At 42.6% G+C, this 24287-nt stretch overlaps 4 protein-coding genes across 5 annotated transcripts; 1 reads left to right on the forward strand and 3 right to left on the reverse strand.

Moving 5' to 3' along the window:
- Positions 1–679: 679 nt before the first annotated feature.
- On the reverse strand, positions 680–2783 carry LOC120034189. Its single transcript, XM_038980655.1, has 5 exons — positions 2210–2783; positions 1935–2057; positions 1752–1832; positions 1437–1584; positions 680–1088 (listed from the first exon to the last, which is right to left on the reverse strand). Exons 1-5 carry the CDS (start codon positions 2355–2357, stop codon positions 980–982), a joined length of 609 nt encoding a protein of 202 aa, XP_038836583.1. The 5' UTR covers positions 2358–2783; the 3' UTR covers positions 680–979.
- Positions 2784–2859: 76 nt separating this feature from the next.
- On the reverse strand, positions 2860–5230 carry LOC120034190 (U11/U12 small nuclear ribonucleoprotein 25 kDa protein-like). 2 transcript variants are annotated; one of them, XM_038980656.1, is made up of 6 exons: positions 4716–5229; positions 4526–4616; positions 4300–4405; positions 3879–3953; positions 3719–3783; positions 2865–3387 (listed from the first exon to the last, which is right to left on the reverse strand). In XM_038980656.1, the coding sequence occupies exons 1-5, from the start codon at positions 4950–4952 to the stop codon at positions 3726–3728; spliced, it is 567 nt and encodes a 188-aa protein (XP_038836584.1). In that variant the 5' UTR covers positions 4953–5229; the 3' UTR covers positions 2865–3387; positions 3719–3725. The 2 variants fall into 2 exon arrangements, with proteins under 2 accessions (XP_038836585.1, XP_038836584.1); XM_038980657.1 differs by lacking the exon at positions 3879–3953 and having other exon boundaries at positions 2860–3387; positions 4716–5230.
- Positions 5231–5397: 167 nt separating this feature from the next.
- LOC120034192 (DNA-directed RNA polymerase III subunit RPC10) lies at positions 5398–7077 on the forward strand. The gene is made up of 3 exons (XM_038980660.1): positions 5398–5658; positions 5784–5871; positions 6130–7077. The coding sequence occupies exons 1-3, from the start codon at positions 5548–5550 to the stop codon at positions 6255–6257; spliced, it is 327 nt and encodes a 108-aa protein (XP_038836588.1). The 5' UTR covers positions 5398–5547; the 3' UTR covers positions 6258–7077.
- Positions 7078–10884: 3807 nt separating this feature from the next.
- Positions 10885–23761, reverse strand: LOC120034187 (cell death-inducing p53-target protein 1-like). The gene is made up of 6 exons (XM_038980654.1): positions 23506–23761; positions 17445–17505; positions 16735–16896; positions 15923–16066; positions 15520–15802; positions 10885–11085 (listed from the first exon to the last, which is right to left on the reverse strand). Exons 3-6 carry the CDS (start codon positions 16817–16819, stop codon positions 10974–10976), a joined length of 624 nt encoding a protein of 207 aa, XP_038836582.1. The 5' UTR covers positions 16820–16896; positions 17445–17505; positions 23506–23761; the 3' UTR covers positions 10885–10973.
- Positions 23762–24287: the final 526 nt, after the last annotated feature.

Consider the following 24287-nt stretch of genomic DNA (forward strand, 5'->3'; position numbering starts at 1 on the left):
TTTTTGAATGCACTGGGCCTTTAAGAGCCTCAATGTCACACATTTCTGTTAGAAAAACAAAGCAGTTTAAACTGTGAGTGGATAAAAATGGGTAGCTAATCAAAAAAACATTGCCTGCTCCTGATAGGTCTTTGTGCACAACTTTGTTTTTGTCTGAGCATCAGTGCCCCATTGATCATGTGTCCAAACTAAAGAAAGGGAGAATGAGCTGGAATCAGAAGTCATTTTATTTGTACTATACTAGTATAGCCCCTTCCCTTGCAATAGTGTATTGATACATAGTATGCCATACATTTTGCACATTGTGTATATATTTTGTCATTTATTTTATTTTTTACAAACGTAGCACATGAGCTCTTTTCGTACATTTTATACAAACGTAGCACATCTAAGCTCTTTTGTATTAAGACTGTTTGGTGTATACAGTATGCGTACTACTGTATACCCATAATGTGTATATATAGCCTTTTTGTGTCAATAAAAATGGTCATGTACATTGTGTGTGAAAATCATTCAGTTGTGGTTAGTAAATAAAACAACCATATCATGTGACTTTGTTTACCAAGGAGTTCCTAACACAGCCACCACTAGGCTTGGATAAGTCACATGCAGCTTTAGAGTTCACAGACCTTGAAACACCATTTTCCTCTGTTTTACAATTCACACAGGCTTTTTACATCATCATCATCATCATCGGAGTGGTGGGAGTGACACTGACCACAGTACAGTTGTTGGGAATTTAGGATCACTTCTCACTCAGCAGAACATGTTTCACTATGGCTTGGCTCCAGTCAACATTCATTGTCCATTTCCTCCTCATCCACTGCTGTCCTGTACCCGCATGATGGGACTGGGTGTCTACTGAACCCAAAATGGGTCACCTCAGATTCATGGTAGATGCCTCATCATCACAAGAGGAGATGTCCAAGCCCAGTCTGAGACCTGTTTATTAGTCTCTGTGTACATGTGGGCCCTTACCTCAGAGCTTTTTTATGGTGATTATTGAACATCGACACTTAGGACATCTATGCGTGACATCTTTGAAGTTATCAATGCAGAAAGGGATAAGGCAGCAGCCAGCCACACAGCTGAATGAGAATAGACCAGAAAAGATAGTCAAACTTTGCATTCCATCAGGTGATGTGATTATCAGATATGACACTAGCCCAAAGGCACTGGCTTTTGTTACAAACTGAAATTTGCATAGTACTGCAGGAAACAAATATCTGGAATGCAGTCTCCAAAAAGCACCTGTTGGCACCTCTACTTAAGAGACCTAAGAGGTGTTCCTATTCTTTGTTAACCGAAATATCCTACTCCCTCCAACTCTAGATGAAGCATAGAGTTGAAAACACCTCATTGTCGACCTCCTGTCCATTCAAAGATGGCAGACAATTGGTAGTAACACAGCAGTAAGACAGTGCAGGTCAACTCACCCAAGTATAGACATTGTGACACAGACCAGACAGGCCACATTGCCTACTGAAGTGACAATCTCTGTGGTGATGAACTGTCGACACTGTGGGCACTGGGTCTGAGATGAGCAGGGAGGAAGTTTCTGGATGTCCAGGATCACCTCCGGAGCTATGGAGGGAGTGTAGTTGTGACCATATGACATCACTCATCTATAGGACTAGCCTCTGATCTAAACAGGCCAGGAAAATAATTGTAGCAAAATGGGGGTACTGCTTGAAATAACCCACAAATGAACAAGTTCACACCTCCTTTGAGTCTCAGTCCAAGTGACTCACCTGGTATAGAGGGTGGAGCTTCAACAAAGACAACAGAGAGGTCAGGGAGAACAGACACGCCCCCCTGACTGATGATGCACTCTGTAAAGGACATTAAAGGGAGACAATCATGATCAGAATGTGAGTATTAAGAGAGTGCTGTGTGAGAACAGTATCACCAGAACGGAGGTAGAGTAGCCACACCTTTTCTTTGGTCCTTGGAATGGAGAATGTTATCTTGCCTTTTCTGCAGCTCTCTCTTCTTCTCAGACAGCTCCTGCAGTTCCTTATCAAGGCATTGAATCTCAGTCTGCTCCTTGGAGCCATCTGCTGGACAAAGAGAGGTAATACATGTCTCAGAGGGAGTCAGTGATGGAACACATCAGCCCTGCTGGGTCATAGCTAGAGGCCACATCACATCCATGTGCATGTGCATTTACTCAATAATAGCGTTTCTCGACAGTGAATTTCCTCTTTACCTGTGCTATTGCGGTTGGAGCGGTTCCTGAACTCCTGCAGGATGGTCAGCATGTTCCTGCGGTCGATCAGTTGCTGCCTCCTGAATGACAGTTGGTTCATCTCCACGGAGATCCTATCCAGCTCCCTGTGCTCAGAAGAGCCAGACATCCTGGGAGCTGAAAAGAACCACCAGCATCAGACATCACAAAGGTGGAACATTTCAACCACCACCAGTCAATGCCACCAATCAAGTAGTCCGGTCTGAAATGCATGCCAGTCGCCCAGAGCCTTGAACTATATAGTGTTAGGCCAACAATTCCATTTCTTCAGATGATTGGGTCATGAAGTTAGATACATTCAGATCAATTCGATCTATTCCTGTTATACAACCCTTGGATGATAAGCCAAAAGAAGACACAGCACTAACTTTATGTATCAATGTAAGCATCAACCTTGCACATCTACAAATACTTCATACCGAGACAAACTAATGTAAGGAGATCACGTTCTGTTTGTACAAGTCAGATAGATGGATGTGACCCAACATTACTAAAAAACAAGATTTCAAAGATAAGAAATATATTTCACATTTTCTCTTATCCATCGTAGCTGCTGCAAATTTAATGATTACTGTAATGAGACAATATAGATTTTTACCTGGTTTCACTGGTTGCTCCCAGATTGTGCTGTGGGAAATGTGATGCTCCTCTATGTACTCCAGGAAATAGGGAAATATTTTGCTTGTTTTCAACAAGGACTACCTACAGGAGATATTTACATATTGTGGTTGTACTCTCACTGTTAGACCAGCCGGCACACCCAGGTCTGGTTAAATGATTTAACGGCAGATAAAATTCTAATACATTTTCACTGTAATTAGGTGATATTTCAGGGGTGTTTGGTTGCATTGTAGCCTTTATTCATATTTGAAGTGGCACAATTTTACTGTACAAAATGACAAGAGAATATGTCCAAACAATAAAAAATTGAGCCCGTACAAAACATTCCACACAATCATATCTACAACATGTAAAAAAGTTTGAGATGTCAATTGAAAAACCTTTTAGACATCAACTGAATCATGTCAGTGTATGAATATAGTTGCTGTACATCTCCAGGTTGAAACATAGAGGTCTGAAGCAACGGGGACTGTGCAGGCAACTCACAGAGTAGGCAGGACTCCACACGGTAGTGAGATCTGAAGTTAGAAGCACATAGAGCAGCGTTATTCATTGTTCAACTCAATGTATTATCAATAATATTACAAACATAAAATATATATTTAAAAGGGTTGCCAGTGTTATACTCTAATTGGGAGTGCAAGAAATACAAATGTTGAGTCCTTTCAAAATTAGTATTATCTTATTATAATGGAAAATGCCACAGGCACATAAGACAGTGGTATTTTCCAATAGCTTCTCTCGTTCACACGGCCATAAAATTGTATTAGTTACAGTCATCATTATAATGGTACCACTTTGCCTGTGAACATCTTTCGGGTGAGATCATAGTTCAGAAGACTACTGTACCTCCGTTTCACTTCTTCCTCAGTCTCTTCATGAACGTCACCTCATCTCTGTTTCTGATCCCATAACTGACAATAAAACAATACAAGAAATGTTGTTTTCAGTTAACAAAAGCATTACGCAATATACTCCATAATCACAATGGTGTTTGATTGAAACTTACTCCTTTAGTTTGATTTTGTCATCATCAAGCTTCTCTCCTTGAAATATGAGATGAAAGGTTCTCCATACGTATCTCCTGCACACGAAAAGCAAAACTGTGTGTGTGTGTGTGTGTGTATATATATATAACTATAGTTGTGGGGACAAGAAGGCAAAATGCTATTTCTAGGGAGTTAAGGGTTGAGGGTAGAATTAGTGTTAGGAGCTAGGGTTTGTTTTAGGGTAAGGGTTAGGAGCTAGGTTTAGGGTTAGGGTTAAGGTTTTCGGGTTAATTTTAAGAATAGGGTAAGTGTTACGGTTAGGTTTAGGGAAAATAGGATTTTGAATGGGACTGAATTGTGTGTCCCCACAAGGTTAGTGTGTGTGTGTGTGTGTGTGTGTGTGTGTGTGTGTGTGTGTGTGTGTGTGTGTGTGTGTGTTACCAGCTGACATGCTTCACCCCACCCTCCCGTTGCTGTTTCAGCTCCATGAACCTCTGGATGGCTTTCTTCAAATCCAGCACCATAGCATTCTGCACCACCACTATGGCTGATCAACACACATTGGAATTTCACTTACACACACACACACATTAGTATCATTCATTTGACCTGCTCAAATAGAACAAAAATATGGTATTCTAGTAAGAAACATTAGTCAGAAACTCACGCATTACTTCGCCATCCGCTTTGCAAACACGGACAGTCATGGCTTGGCCATACTCCAGGGCAACCTGGGAATTCACCTCCTCCAGAGTCACCTGCAGGAAAGCGACAGACAGTAGTGAGACATTGGTTAGGCTGGAGGACTTTACATCATCAAATAGATACATTTCACCAGTATGGATTAGGTCACCAACCTGAATGGGACGGTCACAGAGTAGAGGGTCCTGTACAAGGCGAGCCAGTCCTTCTTCAAAGATGTCCAGGAATTCAGAGTGTGGCAATGTTTCTTCATCCTCCTCATCTTCCTCTTCAACCTCCTCTGGTTGTTCATCCTCCACTTGGTTCATCATTCCCTCTGCCTGTCCTAACTCCTCTTCCTTTACAGACAGTCCCTCATCCAGGTGAAGGGACTGGGTCTCCTCCCCCATCATTTACACTGTGAATAGGAGTTTGTAGCTAAAGTTGCTGATCAGTTTATGTTAGCTAGCTAGCTATTTCATGTAAGATTAGCTAGCTAGATAAACTAACAGATTTTCACACCTCATACTCTATTGATCAACGTGTACAGTAAAATATATATTACGCGATTACTAAAACATACATAAACTGTAGCATACAAATAAAGTATATTTGGTTAAGTCTGAATCTCTGCAATCCATGCTAAAACATTTCGCGACCAGCATGTACGTCACCTACAACATACCGAGTTCAAACTAGCCCGAGTGGAGGTTCTGAGTAGTACCGATTTGGGATACTGCTATTTCTATCATCATTGTTCCATTTCTAGGGCTCTTTTTCTAATATAATACAATATAGTTAACTCTAAGTATAAATTATATTTATTTTAAGAAAGAACCATAAAGAGCAAATGTTGTTTCTTACCGAACCTTTTTAGATGTAACAACGTTTCGCACGATTGTGGAGGTCAACAACGTTGTCAGGATGTGTATCATTTAGCTAAATGATTGAAATAGATGTATAAACTTAGCTACATTGTGAGATTCTGGCCAATTTAGTCAAAAGAATATGCTTCTGTTTTGTCCAACATGTGGGAATGTGTTGATTGTAGAGGAAGGACAGAAGTGCTATCGATTCGCCTGCAACACATGTCCGTACGTGCATAACATTACTAGGAAGGTAAAACTAACTTTTACTTAATTCCTAGACTTATTGCCAAGTAACGGATGTCTGTCATGTGTTCTCTCTTACAATGTGTCATTTTAAAACGTATTGATACATTAACATGTCCATCTTTCCCATAGGTAAACAACAGGAAGTATCCCAAACTGAAAGAGGTTGATGATGTGCTTGGTGGAGCTGCAGCCTGGGAAAATGTGGATTCCACGCCAGGTAAATTACCAAATCACCTGCATCATTTAGCTAACATTTCAATCATTATGTGGTCACTGGTCATCCACGCCTAAAATTATAGAACACTGGCTGGATTGTAGCCCAAAGGCTGGCAGATGGCATAGCTGGATTAGATTTGCCCAGCCTCCTGTGTCCACCACCAGACCTATAGAGGACAAGTGGTCAAAATGGCCAATATTCACTGTTACTTATAGCCAGGTATGTATTTACTCTAACCCTCATATTTGTGTTCTTTAGAAAAATGTCCCAAGTGTGAACACCCCCGAGCATTCTTCATGCAGATTCAGACAAGATCTGCAGATGAACCGATGACAACGTTCTACAAGTGCTGCAATTATGAGTGTGGACATCGCTGGAGAGACTAAACAGGTGTTCAATTGGATCTCTACCTGAGAACACTAGTTGAGTCAGCTAACCTGGTTTTATAGTGTATGTGCTGTAGCTAAATCTTCTGTTGTCATGCCAGACAGCTTTGACATAACAGTGAATAAACAGGCGTTTGCTAATAGCACAAATAGACTGGACCACATGGCTACTAGTTGACCACACCATTGGCGCTGAGCGTGTTGGGGGAAAAGTAGCAAGAGTTGATGTAATATACACTTCTACTAAATATGCTTTATACACAAGCGTATGTCCTTGCTTTATTTAGCATTGTGATTAGTTAACTTCTCTGTGTTTCCGATTACATTCAGAAGTCAATTGCACTTCCAATTTATAGCTGAAGATACATCATTTGTGTTTGAGTAGTTGCCAAATGGCCAGAATCCATTGGAGTCATTTTATTTCTCCTAGATTTGTTTTACATACTATAACAATTACTTTGTTTTTGGATCGAAAGAGTATGACTATCTGATGAATTACTAATAACATCAAATCACAAATACTGGTTTGTTTTGTTAAAATAACTGCACTGTATGCAACAGTAATGACCCAACTCATCATTTAGATGTACATTATACAATTCTTTATTTTTTTGAGGGGGCAACAGACCAAACTATCTACCAACAACAAAGACCATCATTGTGCTTAAAGTTAAATACAATCCCTAAACTGTGCTTTTACTACATGTTCTTACACAGCTTCAAGCCACTTCTCACTGCATGTAGACGATTCAAGAGCGTACAAAGTTAAGAGACCAGCCTGTGAAACGTATCCAAAAGAATGCATGTACATGCAGACTTACTCCACCTGCCGTCTGTGTTTACTGTATATAAGCATGCTGGTTATTGGTAGTATTGAGAGGAGATGAGACTCAAATGAAGCAGACAAAAGATCTTGCATACCATACATTGGTGTACTTGGACTAGATCGAATACGTTAATATGAAGCAGGTGATAACATCACTTGAATCTGCATTCGAGATTACATTATTTCAGCCAAGACTTGGTGACGAACTTGCTTTTGTACACCTGTATCTCTATGGCATCTCAGACTAACATGCATCAGAGCAATAGTGATCAAACCTAGACAAGGAACACTAAAGAGAAAGAGCAGATTGTGGCTTTGAGACCTTAACTTTGCTTGAACAGATAATGTAGCAGGTTTATGCACAGAAATGCTAAATATGATTTTTTTTATTTGAGATGAGGTTGAATGTGAAGGACATTCTGTTTATCATTAAAGAAGTTATGTAACACATCAAAAAAGGTAGTAAAACACTGACAAGGGAAAAACCCTGGATGCACTCTACTTTAAGTATTCCCTCTGAACATCAGCTGACAGACATGACCAGTGAAAGGATAATCTGTTTTGGATTGGGCAGGACAGAGTAGTGTGTGGGCCAGCAGCACAGGTTGACACACATTGGCCTCGTGACAGACTGGACATATGGCCTGAGAGAGGACGAGTGCACAAAATTACAGTGATATCATGCAGAGCGCTTCATCATTCTAATGTGCCCCTCCAGCAGAGCGGATTGGACTCTGCCAGCCAGGTCGGCTTCGCTCTGTTCCCTTCCTATACGGAAAAATACAAGGAAACCTGTTTTTTCAGTGTGGACTGATAGATCAACTAGAAAATCTCAGCCTCTGACATGTGCTCGGTGACTGCATGGATGTTGAAGCTCAGTGTAGCAGTGCATCAGTGACAGGTGATGTGTTTGTGGAAAGTACAGGATTATGAGTAAAGATCAGGTTCACTCAGACATTTCATTTGACACCAAGCCACATGTAAATTATCCTTAATACGACATATAGTCCAAGTTGTTGACAAAAGTCTTACAAAAACTAGCTAGTCTCCTTACCAGTTGGGTCTTAATGATAATGAAGCCTGGCAAGCAAGGCTATAAAGTATCTAACTGAATGACAGTCCAAACCGCTTAAATAAATAAAAACGGTACATTAAAGTCATGGCAATTATGGTTTTATGAATGTATGAAATTTCACATGGGAACTTGTGCAGTCGCAATAACATTATACAAGCACACATTTTCTTCATTATCAAAATTGAATACATTAATATGGACATGACTGGCATTATTGTGTAACAGCTCTAGCAAAAATCACTGGACATCAGGTGACTATCTAAAGCACAGAGAGAATTAAAAAAGACAGTAACATGTACTTCTCTCACTTAAGTGAGAAAAACTAAATAAATTAAACTCAGTCTTACCGACTCGAGTTTGTCCTGACAAATCTGATACATGGTTATTTCCTTGTAACATTTGAAATGGGTATACATTGAGGTTGTAGGACAAACAAGGTGATAGAACATAAACATAAAGTAGGTTTCAGACATGGACGTAACCTTCATTGTCCTCAATATTAACATGTTAAAATACATTAAATAATTACAAAAACAACATACTGACCCTGCAATTGCTGATTGCTGACGATTTTGATTAAAGTGACAAATATTTACAGCTTTCCCAAAGTGTGACCTTTCTCTACCCCTCAAGTTTGCTCCATAAATGTCAAATTCAAAGCCTTCCCGTAACCAAAGACCTTTTTATAAAGTATGCAAGATGTACCGTGTCTGCAACTCATCTTTTCTCAATTGTTATAGGTTTCTGTTTTTAGATCAGGTTCAGTCCTGTGTGACGTGTCTATCTAGCACTTATCTAAATGCCTGTACATAAGTGTAAGTGAGTCTAGACAATATATATATCAGAGGTGGCTGGTGGGAGGAGTTATAGGAGGACAAGCTCATTGTAATGGCTGGAATGGAATCAATGGAATAGTACCAAACAAGTCGAACACATGGACAACGTGTTGGACTCCGTTCCATGGATTCCATTCCAGCCATTACAATGAGCCTGTCCTCTTACAGCTGCTCCCACCAGCCTCCTTTGATATACAGTAAGTATAGTGAGTGTGAACAAGTGCTTTAGAAAGTGAGGGTAAAGTTAGGAGGGCTAAATTAAGCACGACACACTGAGCAAATGTTGGAGAAAGAACATAGGCTGCAACTACAACCATGAGGAGCTGTGAGTTAATGTGTGCATAAGATAGTGGGGCAAAAAAGTATTTAGTCAGCCACCAATTGTGCAAGTTCTCCCACTTAAAAAGATGAGGCCTGTAATTTTCATCATAGGTACACTTCAACTATGACAGACAAAATGAGAAAAAAAAATCCAGAAAATCACATTGTAGGATTTTTAATGAATTTATTTGCAAATTATGGTGGAAAATAAGTATTTGGTCACCTACAAACAAGCAAGATTTCTGGCTCTCACAGACCTGTAACTTCTTCTTTAAGAGGCTCCTCTGTCCACTCGTTACCTGTATTAATGGCACCTGTTTGAACTTGTTATCAGTATAAAAGACACCTGTCCACAACCTCAAACAGTCACACTCCAAACTCCACTATGGCCAAGACCAAAGAGCTGTCAAAGGACACCAGAAACAAAATTGTAGACCTGCACCAGGCTGGGAAGACTGAATCTGCAATAGGTAAGCAGCTTGGTTTGAAGAAATCAACTGTCGGAGCAATTATTAGGAAATGGAAGACATACAAGACCACTGATAATCTCCCTCGATCTGGGGCTCCACGCAAGATCTCACCCTGTGGGGTCAAAATGATCACAAGAACGGTGAGCAAAAATCCCAGAACCACACGGGGGGACCTAGTGAATGACCTGCAGAGAGCTGGGACCAAAGTAACAAAGCCTACCATCAGTAACACACTACGCCGCCAGGGACTCAAATCCTGCAGTGCCAGACGTGTCCCCCTGCTTAAGCCAGTACATGTCCAGGCCCGTCTGAAGTTTGCTAGAGAGCATTTGGATGATCCAGAAGAAGATTGGGAGAATGTCATATGGTCAGATGAAATCAAAATAGAACTTTTTGGTAAAAACTCAACTCGTCGTGTTTGGAGGACAAAGAATGCTGAGTTGCATCCAAAGAACACCATACCTACTGTGAAGCATGGGGGTGGAAACATCATGCTTTGGGGCTGTTTATCTGCAAAGGGACCAGGACGACTGATCCGTGTAAAGGAAAGAATGAATGGGGCCATGTATCGTGAGATTGAGTGAAAACCTCCTTCCATCAGCAAGGGCATTGAAGATGAAACGTGGCTGGGTCTTTCAGCATGACAAGGATCCCAAACACACCGCCCGGGCAACGAAGGAGTGGCTTCGTAAGAAGCATTTCAAGGTCCTGGAGTGGCCTAGCCAGTCTCCAGATCTCAACCCCATAGAAAATCTTTGGAGGGAGTTGAAAGTCCGTGTTGCCCAGCAACAGCCCCAAAACATCACTGCTCTAGAGGAGATCTGCATGGAGGAATGGGCCAAAATACCAGCAACAGTGTGTGAAAACCTTGTGAAGACTTACAGAAAACGTTTGACCTCTGTCATTGCCAACAAAGGGTATATAACAAAGTATTGAGAAACTTTTGTTATTGACCAAATACTTATTTTCCACCATAATTTGCAAATAAATTCATTAAAAATCCTACAATGTGATTTTCTGGATTTTTTTTCTCATTTTGTCTGTCATAGTTGAAGTGTACCTGTGATGAAAATTACAGGCCTCTCTCATCTTTTTAAGTGGGAGAACTTGCACAATTGGTGGCTGACTAAATACTTTTTTGCCCCACTGTGTGTGTATATATATACACACGTGTCTGTCTGTTGGTGGTTAGCAGATACGCTTGTATGTGTAGATGTAGCCCTTGCAGTAAGGGCAGGTGTGTATCACATCCTTGAGATCATCAATCAGACAGGGAATCAAGCAGCAGCCCAGATCACACCTGTGGTAGAGGAGAGAGAAAATAAATGACGAAACAAACCACCAGAGAATACAGACCAAAATCAATAGTCTTATTATAGCTAACAACCCACTGCTCTCCTTCATTTCATTCTGTGGTGTTTGGCCTGAAATCAAATATTTCCTGCCGTAGTATACTATTCTGTGTTTATACCATGGCATTGTTGAATACTTGTTTCTGATTGGCTTGAAGGTCATTCTAGAGCGTGCATTATTTCCTTATGACGCATGGTAGAATTCAATGGCTACTTCATTCTTATATGTTCTATGCGTGAGCTGCTTTTGAAAGCAAAAGGTTTAATTGAAAACATTGGCATTGTTGCATTCGATTTTCATAACAGCAAGCAGGACTGATGGTTTGGTTAGCTATACTAGCAAGTCTGTTTGGTTACCGAGGCAACTACTCTCGCTACAATGTCTTCAGAAAGTATTCACACCCTGTGACTTTTCCAGATTTTGTTGTGTTACAGCCTGAACTTAAATTGGATTCAATTGAGATTTAATGAACAGATCGTACCCCTTTTTTCTCTCTCCAATTTTCACCTAAAATGACATACCCAAATCTAATTGCCTGTAGCAAGGATATGCATATAATTGGTACCATTTGAAAGGAAATACATTGTTGCTGTGATAAATGCCTTTTGTTGTTGTGCACTCATATTTTTTTTACTGTAAATTGGGCAATGCAATTTAACACTCGCATCCGACCCGGAAGCCAGCCGCACCAATGTGTCGGAGGAAACACCATACACCTAGCGACCTGGTCAGCGTGCACTGCGCCCGGCCCACCACAGGAGTCACTAGTGCGCGATGAGACAAGGATATCCCTACCGGCCAAACCCTCCCTAACCCGGACGACGCTGGCCAATTGTGCGTCGCCCCCCCCATGGACCTCCCGGTCGCGGCCGGCTGCGACAGAGCCTGGGCTCGAACCCAGAGTCTCTGCCTTAGACCACTGCGCCACCCGGGAGGCCCAATCCAACATGATTTCTGCCACGCTCAAAACAACTTAACTTGGAACTGGGAAATCTGACTTCAGTGAGTTCAAGACAACTAGGAACTCTGGGGGGAAAAACGAGCTCCGGCTGTGGAACTAAGTTTTAAACAGTCATCCAACTCGGAATTGTAAGTCAGGAACTCGGGCCTCTTTCTAGAGCTACGACCTGAAGATCACTGACGTAATCATGATTCGACCTAGTTTTTCCCCCAAATTCCCAGTTGTCTTGAAGCAACATAAATCCAGAGAATGCCAGACAAAATTTGCCCACAAAGGACCGCTGCGCCACCTTCCTGTTCAAGTGAGCACAGCATAACAAGGTGAGTCCACAAATGTGTTGTATGCTGCTGCATAAATTATGTAATATGCCAGGGAGATATGTATACAGTAGCTAAGAAAGTAATACTAAGTGTATGTTGTGTAGTAAGCTTGTGTAGTAGCCCATGTGCCTCACCCTATTTCACCTACTGCCCTGACTTTGTGGTGCACATGTGGACTATAACCTTTTTTAGAGAAATGTAATCATTGAATATTGTAAGACCTTTCATTGTCTGCTTATGTGCCCTTTATTTATCCTACAGTTCTGACTTGGTGTACAGAGAGATCACTGTAAGAACGGCCCATGTTCTGAATTCTGCCGCAGTACATTTCAAAGGTGCTGAACAAATAGTTATATTGACTACGTCTGTCCTAGCGCACTGATTAATGTCTTAATCGAAATTACGGATTGCCTCTTATCCGCTTATCGTCCCCTTATGCCACAGTTTGTACATCTCAATTGTCAGTAGAAACCACATTTGTTTAAGCAAGTCAGCCATATCAGCTATGTTTTTTAAAAGGCAGTAAATGGGGCTGAATGAACTGTTTTGCTGCCAGACAAGGCTCCACTGATAGCCAGCTGTAGCACAGGTAAGGTGTTGGGACTGCTGTTGGGATTCTGCTGTTAGGACAGCTTTATGTAGGCCCTAACGGTTTGTGGACACCATTTGTCACCGTTATAGTGCAATTAATTTATTGTTTAGTGTTGTGGCTTTGCTGGCTTGCACCCCCCCCCAAAAAGATTGCATGCTAAAATCGCCACTGCCCACACATACAGATAATTGTATGGTCCCTCAGTCGAGCAGTGAATTTCAAACACAGGTTCAACCACAAAGACCAGGGAGGTTTTCCAATGCCTCTCAAAGAAGGGCACCTATTAGTAGACGGGTAAAAAAAAAACAGACATTAAATATTCCTTTGAGCATGGTGAAGTTATTAATTACACTTTGGATGGTGTATCAACACACCCAGTCACTATAAAGATATAGGCGTCCTTCCTAACTCAATTGCCGGAGAGGAAGGAAACCGCTCAGGGATTTCACCATGAAGCGAATGGGTGACATTAAAACAGTTAGAGTTTAATGGCTGTGAGGATGGAGCAACAACATTGTAGTTACTCCACAATACTGACCTGATTGACACAGTGAAAAAGAGTTAGCCTGTACAGAATAAAAATATTCCAAAACATGCATACTGTTTGCAACAAGGCACTAAAGTAATACTGCAAAAATGTGGCAAAACAATTAACACTGTGTTCAAGAAAAAAAATTACCGAGTACCACTCTTCATATTTTCGAGCATAGTGGTGGCTCCATCATGTTATGGGTATTCTTGTAGTCATTAAGGACTGGGGAGTTTCAGGATAAAAATGAAACAGAATGGAGCTAAGCACAGGCAAAATCCTAGAGGAAATCCTGGTTCAGTCTGCTTTCCACCAGACAGTGGGAGACAAAAATGGTGGTCTCGCAAAGATCAACAACCAATTTGACAGAGTTTGAAGAATTTAGAAAATAATAAAAATGGGCAAATGTTGCACAATCCAGGTGTGGAAAGCTCTTCGAGACTTACCCAGAAAGACTATAAATCGCTGCTTCTACAAGGTATTGACTCAGTGGTGTGATTACTCATGTAAATTAAATATTTCTGTATTTCATTTAACCTCTTGACGATAGGGGTCAGATTTTATTTTATTTTAAATAACGTTCCCAAGGTAAACGGACTATTTCTCAGGTCCAGATCGTAGAATATGCATATAATTTACAGATTAGGATAGAAAACACTCCAAAGTTTCCAAAACTGTCAAAATATTGTCTGTGAGTATAACAAAACTGATTCTGCAGGTGAAAACCTGAGAAAATCTAACCCGGACGTGATTTTCTTTCTTTTTTTATCTGTGTTTCCTGGCCCGTGTTTCTTCCATTTAAAGGGGTATCAACCAGATTACTTTTCCAATGGCTTCCTCAGGCTGTGACCAGGCTTTAGACATATTTTCAGGCTTTTATTTTGAAAAACGAGCGAGATTTTTCAAAAATCGTCAGGTGTCCTCTGATTACTTCCTGTGCGCGAGAGGGGTAGCTCCCCATCTTCTTTTTCTCTCTTATTGAATAGGTTACGGTCCGGTTGAAATATTATCGATTATGTTTGTTAAAAACAACCTGAGGATTGATTATAAAAAACATTTGACATGTTTCTACGAACATTACGGATACTTTTTGGAATTTTCGTCGAACGGAACGAGGCTTTGGTTTTCTGAACATAACGCGCAACCCAAATGGCGTTTTTTTTGTTATAAAAGTAATATTTATCGAACAAAAAGAACATTTGTGTAACTGGGAGTCTCGTGAGTGCAAACATCCGAAGATTATCAAAGGTAAGCGATTCATTTTATTGCTTTTCTGACTTTCGTGACCATGCTAATTTGGGGCTAGGCCCAAATGCTATGCCTAGCATTGATTGATACACTCACAAAAGCTTGGATTTCGTTCTCTGTAAAGCATATTTTCAAAATCTGACACGATAGGTGGATTAACAACAAGCTAAGCTGTGTTTTGGTATATTTCACTTGTGATTGCATGATTATAAATATTTTTAGTAATATTTTGCGCCCTGCAATTCAGCAGTTGTTTAGGAAAATGATCCCGTAGCGCAGATTAGTTAACAAATTTGCTAACATTTCTAAAAACATGTTTTCACTTTGTCATTATAGGGTATTATGTGTAGATGGGTGAGAATAAAAAATAACACATTTAATACATTTTTAATTCAGGCTGTAACAACAAAATATTGAATAAGTCAAGGGGTATGAATACTTTCTGAAGGCACTGTACCTAGTAAACTTGTTAGCTACTTCAGTGGATGTTGAACACATTTCTACCTGCAAATGAACACATTTCTAGCAGCAAATGTGTTCAATTATAGCTATGGTGTGACAGAGATAATCAACTCTGGGCTTTATGCGTTCTCTGGAAAAATAATGTAACTAACATGTCGTGGAACACACCTTCCAACATTGTTTATTATTTTCCATAGAACGCATAGCCACTTGTTGGTTATCCCTTACATAACCTATATACAATGTAGTACACCAATTCTTCCTCTTACCCAACAAAGAAGCAGAAGAGGCAGAAGACAGCGTTCATGAGGCCCACGCTGTGGTTGATGCGGGTGATGATGGGCTGCTGGCAGTGGTGACACACAGTCTGTACGGGTGCTGTCTGGAATATCTCCCCCTGTAGCACGGTCACTGTGGTAGCTGTCCCAGGGGGTGCCAGCACCGTGTGAGCCGTCTGACCTGTCACAGGCCCAAATTGAATGGGCCCCGGGCCATAGTGCCCCGGGCCAAACTGCCCCGGGCCAAAGTGCCCTGGCGGAGGGTAGAAGCCACCTGTAGGGTAAAAACACAAGGAGGTATGTACTGTATATAGGTGCTATGCCAAACGACATGGGTATGCATTTAGAGTCACCCATCTTATTTCATTCCCTCTGTAGACCAGTGTATGCCTACCATGTGGTATGGGCATGGCCCCATCTCCTGGGACGTGTGGCGGCAAGAAGCCTGGCTGTAGCGTGGCCTCGTAGGGTGGAGGGCCATAGTCTGGAGGCAGGGAGGGCCCCTGAGGAGGACCCGTCGTTACAGGGACCACCGAGCCTGGGAGAGAAAACAGACAAACAAGTAGGATTTATTAGTGAGCTGTACATTTGCTTTCACAGCAATGATTGATTGAAGAAACATGACTTATGTTTGGCTTAAATCAAGTAAGGCATTGGCCCATTATTGAGAACATGCATCATCATCTGTTACTCAGGCCAGAATATCCGCACTAGTTCTTTTTCATAGCTTTACAATTCTCAAGGATTTGTTACGTAGTTTGTAACAAATACACTTTGTTGATCACATTCCTTTGGCTGGTCGAAAAAGTATTTTGTTGTAAGGAAACCTGGGGTGGAGGGGGAGCCCAGACAAAGAAAGATTTGTTCACAGACAGGGCCTACTTTCAAGGTTTCCCTGGTGATGTTTCTCTAGGCCTTTCTCTAACCAGCCACACAAGAGCTGATATGGGAGGCAATTATGCAAATTCACACCAGTTTCCCTACAGCTAGTCAGCTACAGTGCAAATACTAAATCAGCAGCCCAGTCAAAGAAACCAGATGGTATTTTGAAGTTCACAGGTTTGCCTGTGCGTGGTTCCTACCCTGGACTTCTGTCCATTTGTAAAATAGTCTCTTAAAATGTGTCTCTTTTTGTAGTCTTGTCCCAAACTAAATGTTTTCCCTCCACATCATACACAATAAGAGACAGTTATAGAATAATTGTACCCGGAATGGCTGGCTGTCCATTCTTCTCCTCGATACGAGGGGCGCTGGGACCTCCGGGGTAGGGAGGAGGGGGGTCGCTGGACATGCTGGCTGGACCTTTGGATGGGGGGGGCCTGGGGTAGAAGCTCCACTCACCACTGGCCTTGGACTCACTCAGCCACTCTGTGAAAAGAACACGCACACAGGCCTATCAGTTCACTGACAGTCAGTTCAATACCCACACACTGCAACATGATACAGCAGCTGTCTCGCACTTCAGCTACTGATGCATTCAAATAAATTTACTTATCTGACATTTTGTCTCAGTATTGACTCGTCTTGGTAGACCCTAGATCTTTTCAATCAAGTGAATTGGTATGATAAATATGATGGATGCAGACAACATTCAACAGTATTACTGGATAACGCTGGGTTTAGGCTAGGGCTAGGCTACTGCCTCTGAGGCCTCTAGAATATTACATTTGCAGGTATTTAAGACAAAAACAATGGCAATTGCTTTCAATCCACCCTTTACCTAAATGTGTGTTAGATGATAAACATTAGTAATGTTAATTATCCTAACACACTCACAACAGCAAACATTAGGGAGTTTAGCAATGAGTTGGCAGTCTGACATTAAAACAGAAATGACCTCTTAAAGCCGCCAATATTTACAGAAAAACAGAACCCATGGCAGCAGGGTGAAGAGAAGGGACATTAGTCATGATTACCTGCTGATGACAGTGGGGAGTTTCCACCTATAGAGCCTGCTCTTCTGTCAGGTCCAACAGCCTATAAGAAAAAGGGAGAAGAAAAAAAAGATGACAAAAGTTTATTGCATGTGGTCCTATTTGGAAATTGCAATTGCTACTTTCTCAGGCAAATGAAAAACACTAACAGTATGCAGCCGTTAACAAGTGCTAGGTTAATTATAGACAACTTGCTTCTCTCAAACATTGGTGCAATAACATTTAGTCTCCAAGATACTAACACATGCATGCCCATTAATCACAGTCGACTGCATCATGGCATTTCTATGACTTCAATTCATTCACCTGACAACACAAGCGCTTACCCAAGACAATCTCAGTAGCCTTTAAATAAAACAAGCACATTGCCACACAAATGGAGCAGCAAAGCTGTCTTGTGTAACCAACTTAGCCTGTGTCAATGAGAAATTTAGCATAAAGAAGATTGACTGGCCAAATGACACAGGAGAAGCTGACAATATTGGAACAGTGAAGAACTAGATATCAAATTGTATTTGTCACATGCACCGAATACAACAGGTACCTTACCATGAAATGCTTATTTACAAGCCCTTAACCAACAATGCAGTTTAAAGAAAATACACAACAACAACAAAAAAGATAGAATAACAAATAATTCAATTAAAGAGCCGCAGTAAACAACAATAGCGGGGCTATATACAGGGGGTACCGGTACAGAGTCAATGTGGAGGCTATATACAGGGGGTACCGGCACAGAGTCAATGTGGAGGCTATATACAGGGGGTACCGGTACAGAGTCAATGTGGAGGCTATATACAGGGGGTACCGGCACAGAGTCAATGTGGAGGCTATATACAGGGGGTACCGGTACAGAGTCCATGTGGAGGCTATATACAGGGGGTACCGGTACAGAGTCAATGTGGAGGCTATATACAGGGGGTACCGGTACAGAGTCCATGTGGAGGCTATATACAGGGGGTACCGGTACAGAGTCAATGTGGAGGCTATATACAGGGGGTACCGGTACAGAGTCAATGTGGAGGCTATATACAGGGGGTACCGGTACAGAGTCAATGTGAAGGCTATATACAGGGGGTACCGGTACAGAGTCAATGTGGAGGCTATATACAGGGGGTACCGGTACAGAGTCAATGTGGAGGCTATATACAGGGGGTACCGGTACAGAGTCAATGTGAAGGCTATATACAGGGGGTACCGGTACAGAGTCAATGTGAAGGCTATATACAGGGGGTACCGGTACAGAGTCAATGTGGAGGCTATATACAGGGGGTACCGGTACAGAGTCAATGTGGAGGCTATATACAGGGGGTACCGGTACAGAGTCAATGTGGAGGCTATATACAGGGGGTACCGGTACAGAGTCAATGTGGAGGCTATATACAGGGGGTACCGGTACAGAGTCAATGTGAAGGCTATATACAGGGGGTACCGGTACAGAGTCAATGTGGAGGCTATATACAGGGGGTACCGGTACAGAGTCAATGTGGAGGCTATATACAGGGGGTACCGGTACAGAGTCAATGTGGAGGCTATATACAGGGGGTACCGGTACAGAGTCAATGTGGAGGCTATATACAGGGGGTACCGGTACAGAGTCAATGTGAAGGCTATATACAGGGGGTACCGGTACAGAGTCAATGTGAAGGCTATATACAGGGGGTACCGGTACAGAGTCAATGTGGAGGCTATATACAGGGGGTACCGGTACAGAGTCAATGTGGAGGCTATATACAGGGGGTACCGGTACAGAGTCAATGTGGAGGCTATATACAGGGGGTACCGGTACAGAGTCAATGTGAAGGCTATATACAGGGGGTACCGGTACAGAGTCAATGTGAAGGCTATATACAGGGGGTACCGGTACAGAGTCAATGTGCAGGCTATATACAGGGGGTACCGGTACAGAGTCAATGTGAAGGCTATATACAGGGGGTACCGGTACAGAGTCAATGTGCAGGCTATATACAGGGGGTACCGGTACAGAGTCAATGTGAAGGCTATATACAGGGGGTACCGGTACAGAGTCAATGTGCAGGCTATATACAGGGGGTACCGGTACAGAGTCAATGTGGAGGCTATATACAGGGTATTACGGTACAGAGTCAATGTGAAGGCTATATACAGGGGGTACCGGTACAGAGTCAATGTGAAGGCTATATACAGGGGGTACCGGTACAGAGTCAATGTGAAGGCTATATACAGGGGGTACCGGTACAGAGTCAATGTGAAGGCTATATACAGGGGGTACCGGTACAGAGTCAATGTGGAGGCTATATACAGGGGGTACCGGTACAGAGTCAATGTGAAGGCTATATACAGGGGGTACCGGTACAGAGTCAATGTGGAGGCTATATACAGGGGGTACCGGTACAGAGTCAATGTGAAGGCTATATACAGGGGGTACCGGTACAGAGTCAATGTGAAGGCTATATACAGGGGGTACCGGTACAGAGTCAATGTGGAGGCTATATACAGGGGGTACCGGTACAGAGTCAATGTGAAGGCTATATACAGGGGGTACCGGTACAGAGTCAATGTGGAGGCTATATACAGGGGGTACCGGTACAGAGTCAATGTGGAGGCTATATACAGGGGTTACCGGTACAGAGTCAATGTGGAGGCTATATACAGGGGGTACCGGTACAGAGTCAATGTGAAGGCTATATACAGGGGGTACCGGTACAGAGTCAATGTGAAGGCTATATACAGGGGGTACCAGTACAGAGTCAATGTGAAGGCTATATACAGGGGGTACCAGTACAGAGTCAATGTGGAGGCTATATACAGGGTATTACGGTACAGAGTCAATGTGAAGGCTATATACAGGGGGTACCGGTACAGAGTCAATGTGAAGGCTATATACAGGGGGTACCAGTACAGAGTCAATGTGAAGACTATATACAGGGGGTACCGGTACAGAGTCAATGTGGAGGCTATATACAGGGGGTACCGGTACAGAGTCAATGTGGAGGCTATATACAGGGGGTACCGGTACAGAGTCAATGTGGAGGCTATATACAGGGGGTACCGGTACAGAGTCAATGTGGAGGCTATATACAGGGGGTACCGGTACAGAGTCAATGTGGAGGCTATATACAGGGGGTACCGGTACAGAGTCAATGTGGAGGCTATATACAGGGGGTACCGGTACAGAGTCAATGTGAAGGCTATATACAGGGGGTACCGGTACAGAGTCAATGTGGAGGCTATATACAGGGGGTACCGGTACAGAGTCAATGTGGAGGCTATATACAGGGGGTACCGGTACAGAGTCAATGTGGAGGCTATATACAGGGAGTACCGGTACAGAGTCAATGTGGAGGCAATGCAAATAGTCTGGGTAGCCATTTGATTAGCTGTTCAGGAGTTTTATGGCTTGGGGGTAGAAGCTATTTAGAAGCCTCTTGGACCTAGACTTGGCGCTCCGGTACCGCTTGCCATGCGGTAGAAGAGAGAACAGTCTAGGACTAGGGTGGCTGGAGTATTTGACAATTTTTATCACCTTCCTCTGACACCTCCTGGTATAGAGGTCCTGGATGGCAGGAAGTTTGGTCCTGGTGATGTACTGGGCCGTACGCACTACCCTCTGTAGTGCCTTGCGGTTGGAGGTCAAGCAGTTGCCATACCAGGCAGTGATGCAACCCGTCAGGATGCTCTCGATGGTGCATCTGTAAAACCTTTTGAGGATCTGAGGACCCATGACAAATCTTTTCATTCTCCTGAGGGGGAATAGGTTTTGCCCTCTTCACGACTGACTGTCTTGGTGTGCTTGGACCGTGTTAGTTTGTTGGTGATGTGGACCCCAAGGAACTTGAAGCTCTCAATCTGCTCCACTACAGCCCCATCGATGAGAATGGGTGCGTGCTCGGTCCTCCTTTTCCTGTAGTCCACAATCATCTCCTTTGTCTTGATCATGTTGAGGAAGAGGTTGTTGTCCTTGCACCACACAGCCAGGTCTCTGACCTCCTCCCTATAGGCTGTCTTATCGTTGTCGGTGATCATGCCTACCACTGTTGTGTCATCAGCAAACTTAAATGATGGTGTTGGAGTAGTGCCTGGCCGTGCAGTCATGAGTGAACAGGGAGTACAGGAGGGGACTGAGCACGCACCACTGAGGGGCCCCCGTGTTGAGGATCAGCGTGGCGGATGTGTTGTTACCTACCCTTACCACCTGGGGGCGGCCCATCAGGAAGTCCAGGATCCAGTTGCAGAGGGAAGTGTTTAGTCCCAGGGTCCTTAGCTTAGTGATGAGCTGAGGGCACTATGGTGTTGAACGCTGAGCTGTAGTTAATGAATAGCATTCTCACATAGGTGTTCCTTTTGTTCAGGTGTGAAAGGGCAGTGTGATGTGCAATAGAGATTGCATCATCTGTGGATCTGTTGGGGCGGTATGCAAATTGGAGTGGGTCTAGGGCTTCTTGGATAATGGTGTTGATGTGAGCCATGACCAGCCTTTCAAAGCATTTCATGGCTACAGATGTGAGTGCTACGGGTCGGTAGTCATTTAGGCAGGTTACCTTAGTGTTCTTGGGCACAGGGACTATGGTGGTCTGCTTGAAACATGTTGGTATTACAGACTCATGTCATCTCAGCAATGCAGCGCAATTAACTTGGCTACAGATTAGCCCAACACTTTCCCTAACAGACTCTACAACAACGTAAACCTCACCTGACTACTACACGTGTCTGAAAACAAACACAGCCTAGCCTTGGGAGCAGGACACTGCTATGCCACCAGCTGTCCAGTCCTGCCATCCATACTTCAGCCTACTAGGCTTCACTTTCCCAGGTCAGCTGACCAGGCCTGTGAGAGATCACTATGCATGTCAGGGCGTCTCTAATGTGAACATAAAATGATTAAGAGGCTGGCCCGCCTGCTCCAAAACAAACAGTCAGAATGCCAGACAGTGCAATAAAAATAAGCCTGTCAAATGACTTGGTAATCTAAGGCAGTGATACGGCAGAGGAGAGCTATCCAACCAGTTAGTGAGTGTGATGTGAAGACTGATTAAGCTGGGGAAATTACAGGAATGTCCAGGGTATGATAGAAATAAAAATGTACAAATGCATGGCATCTGAATGTACGCCACAATTATTTAAGAGCTAGGCTAAGTTAATACCCGTATTGTACCCAAGGCAACCTAGATGAGGCCAGGAATTTGCACTTGCGCTGTTTGTAAAGTAAGCATTTAAGCGTCGTACATTAGAACAGCATCAGAAATTCAGAATCAGAGTACAGAACACTTAGGTTTAAGGGACATCCAGAGACGCTTCAGTCATGCACTTCATTATGTCTGGATGAGTTTGATTTGATCACAAACAGTTAAAACAGGCCTTCATTTGTTATAACATAACACTGAATTCCAACAAAGTAATTGAGGACCAATGATGGTGATGTTACAAAAAAACTGCCATTGCCAATTTATGTTTAAGTAGAATATGAATGAGCCATCATCATTTTCAATAATTTACCTTAAAAAAAAAAGATAAACTACACTATTTTGTCATATGGAACTGAATCGGGGGGGTGACATACAACAAAACCAGCATTGTTCTCTCTAGTGAGGCAACTTTCTAGAAAGCTTCATCCATCCTTTTCCTCAATCCTCTTGATATAGTAACGTTATTTACATAGATGATCCGCTCAACCCACCAAACACTCTTTACGTTTTGTAGCTAGCTATCTAGACATCGACACAGTTTATATCAAACATAAATTGCTAGCTCGTCGTTACTGCATTTAGGACTTGTTGACGTGAGAGAAGCCTTGATTTGACTGGACGTTTACATCAGCTAGCTAACGTTATACAACGGTCTGCCTAGTTAGTATAGTTGCTACTGTAGCTAGTTAGGTATCTAGTTAGATATTATTGTCATCAGTGAAAATGGAACATTTCAAAAGAACAGTAATGTAACGTTAGCTAGCTCACATTGAGTAACATCAGTTTAAAACTAAACGGAGATTAACGTTAGCTAGTTACGTTAGCTAGCTGATAGCCTCTCAAATATTGTTTCCTAGTTATCTCTACACGGGATTTACCTGATGTGTTGTCTCTTCCACACAATTGGAATTGGGTGATGACGATAGCTATATCACAAGCCTGTTCGTAGGGAAGTCAAATGATGGCAACCGTTAGCTAGTCTGTTTATCATGAATCTACTCAACATCCGCCTCTTGTGGTGCTTTCACGACAACTGGGAACTCAGCGAAAAAAACGAGGTCAAAGCACGACGACGGTGAGCTTCAGGTCGGAAAGTCGGAGCTCTAGAAAGATGCAGCGTTCAAAACTCGGAAAGAAATCAGTTAAATTCAGATGGGCTTTATTGGCATGGGAAACATGTTTACATTGCCAAAGCAAGTGAAATAGTATTTACAGTGTTGTTTGTGCTCCAAAGGTTGTCCTTTTCACATGGCAACGGCCACAAATCTCGCTGCTTTGATTGCACACTGCTGTATTTCGCCTAACAGATATGGGAGTTTATCAATGTTTGATTTGTTTTCAAAATCTTTGTGGTTCTGTGTGAAATATGTATCTAATGTGGTCATACATTTGGCAGGAGGTTAGGAAGTGCAGCTCAGTTTCCACCATTATTTTTGTGGGCACACAGTCTGTCTTCTCTCAAGATCCAAGTCTGACTATGGCAGCCTCTCTCAGTAGCAAGGCTATGCTCACTGAGTCTGTAACGTACATAGTCAAGGTTTTTCTTAATTTTTGGTCAGTCACCGTGATAAGATATTCTGCCACTGTGTACTCTCTGTTTAGGGACAGATAGCGTTCCAATTTGCAAAAAAATTGGGGTTGATTCTTTCCAGTGTGTCAA

The sequence above is a fragment of the Salvelinus namaycush genome, chromosome 41 (assembly GCF_016432855.1).
Source record: "Salvelinus namaycush isolate Seneca chromosome 41, SaNama_1.0, whole genome shotgun sequence".
NCBI lineage: Eukaryota > Metazoa > Chordata > Actinopteri > Salmoniformes > Salmonidae > Salvelinus > Salvelinus namaycush.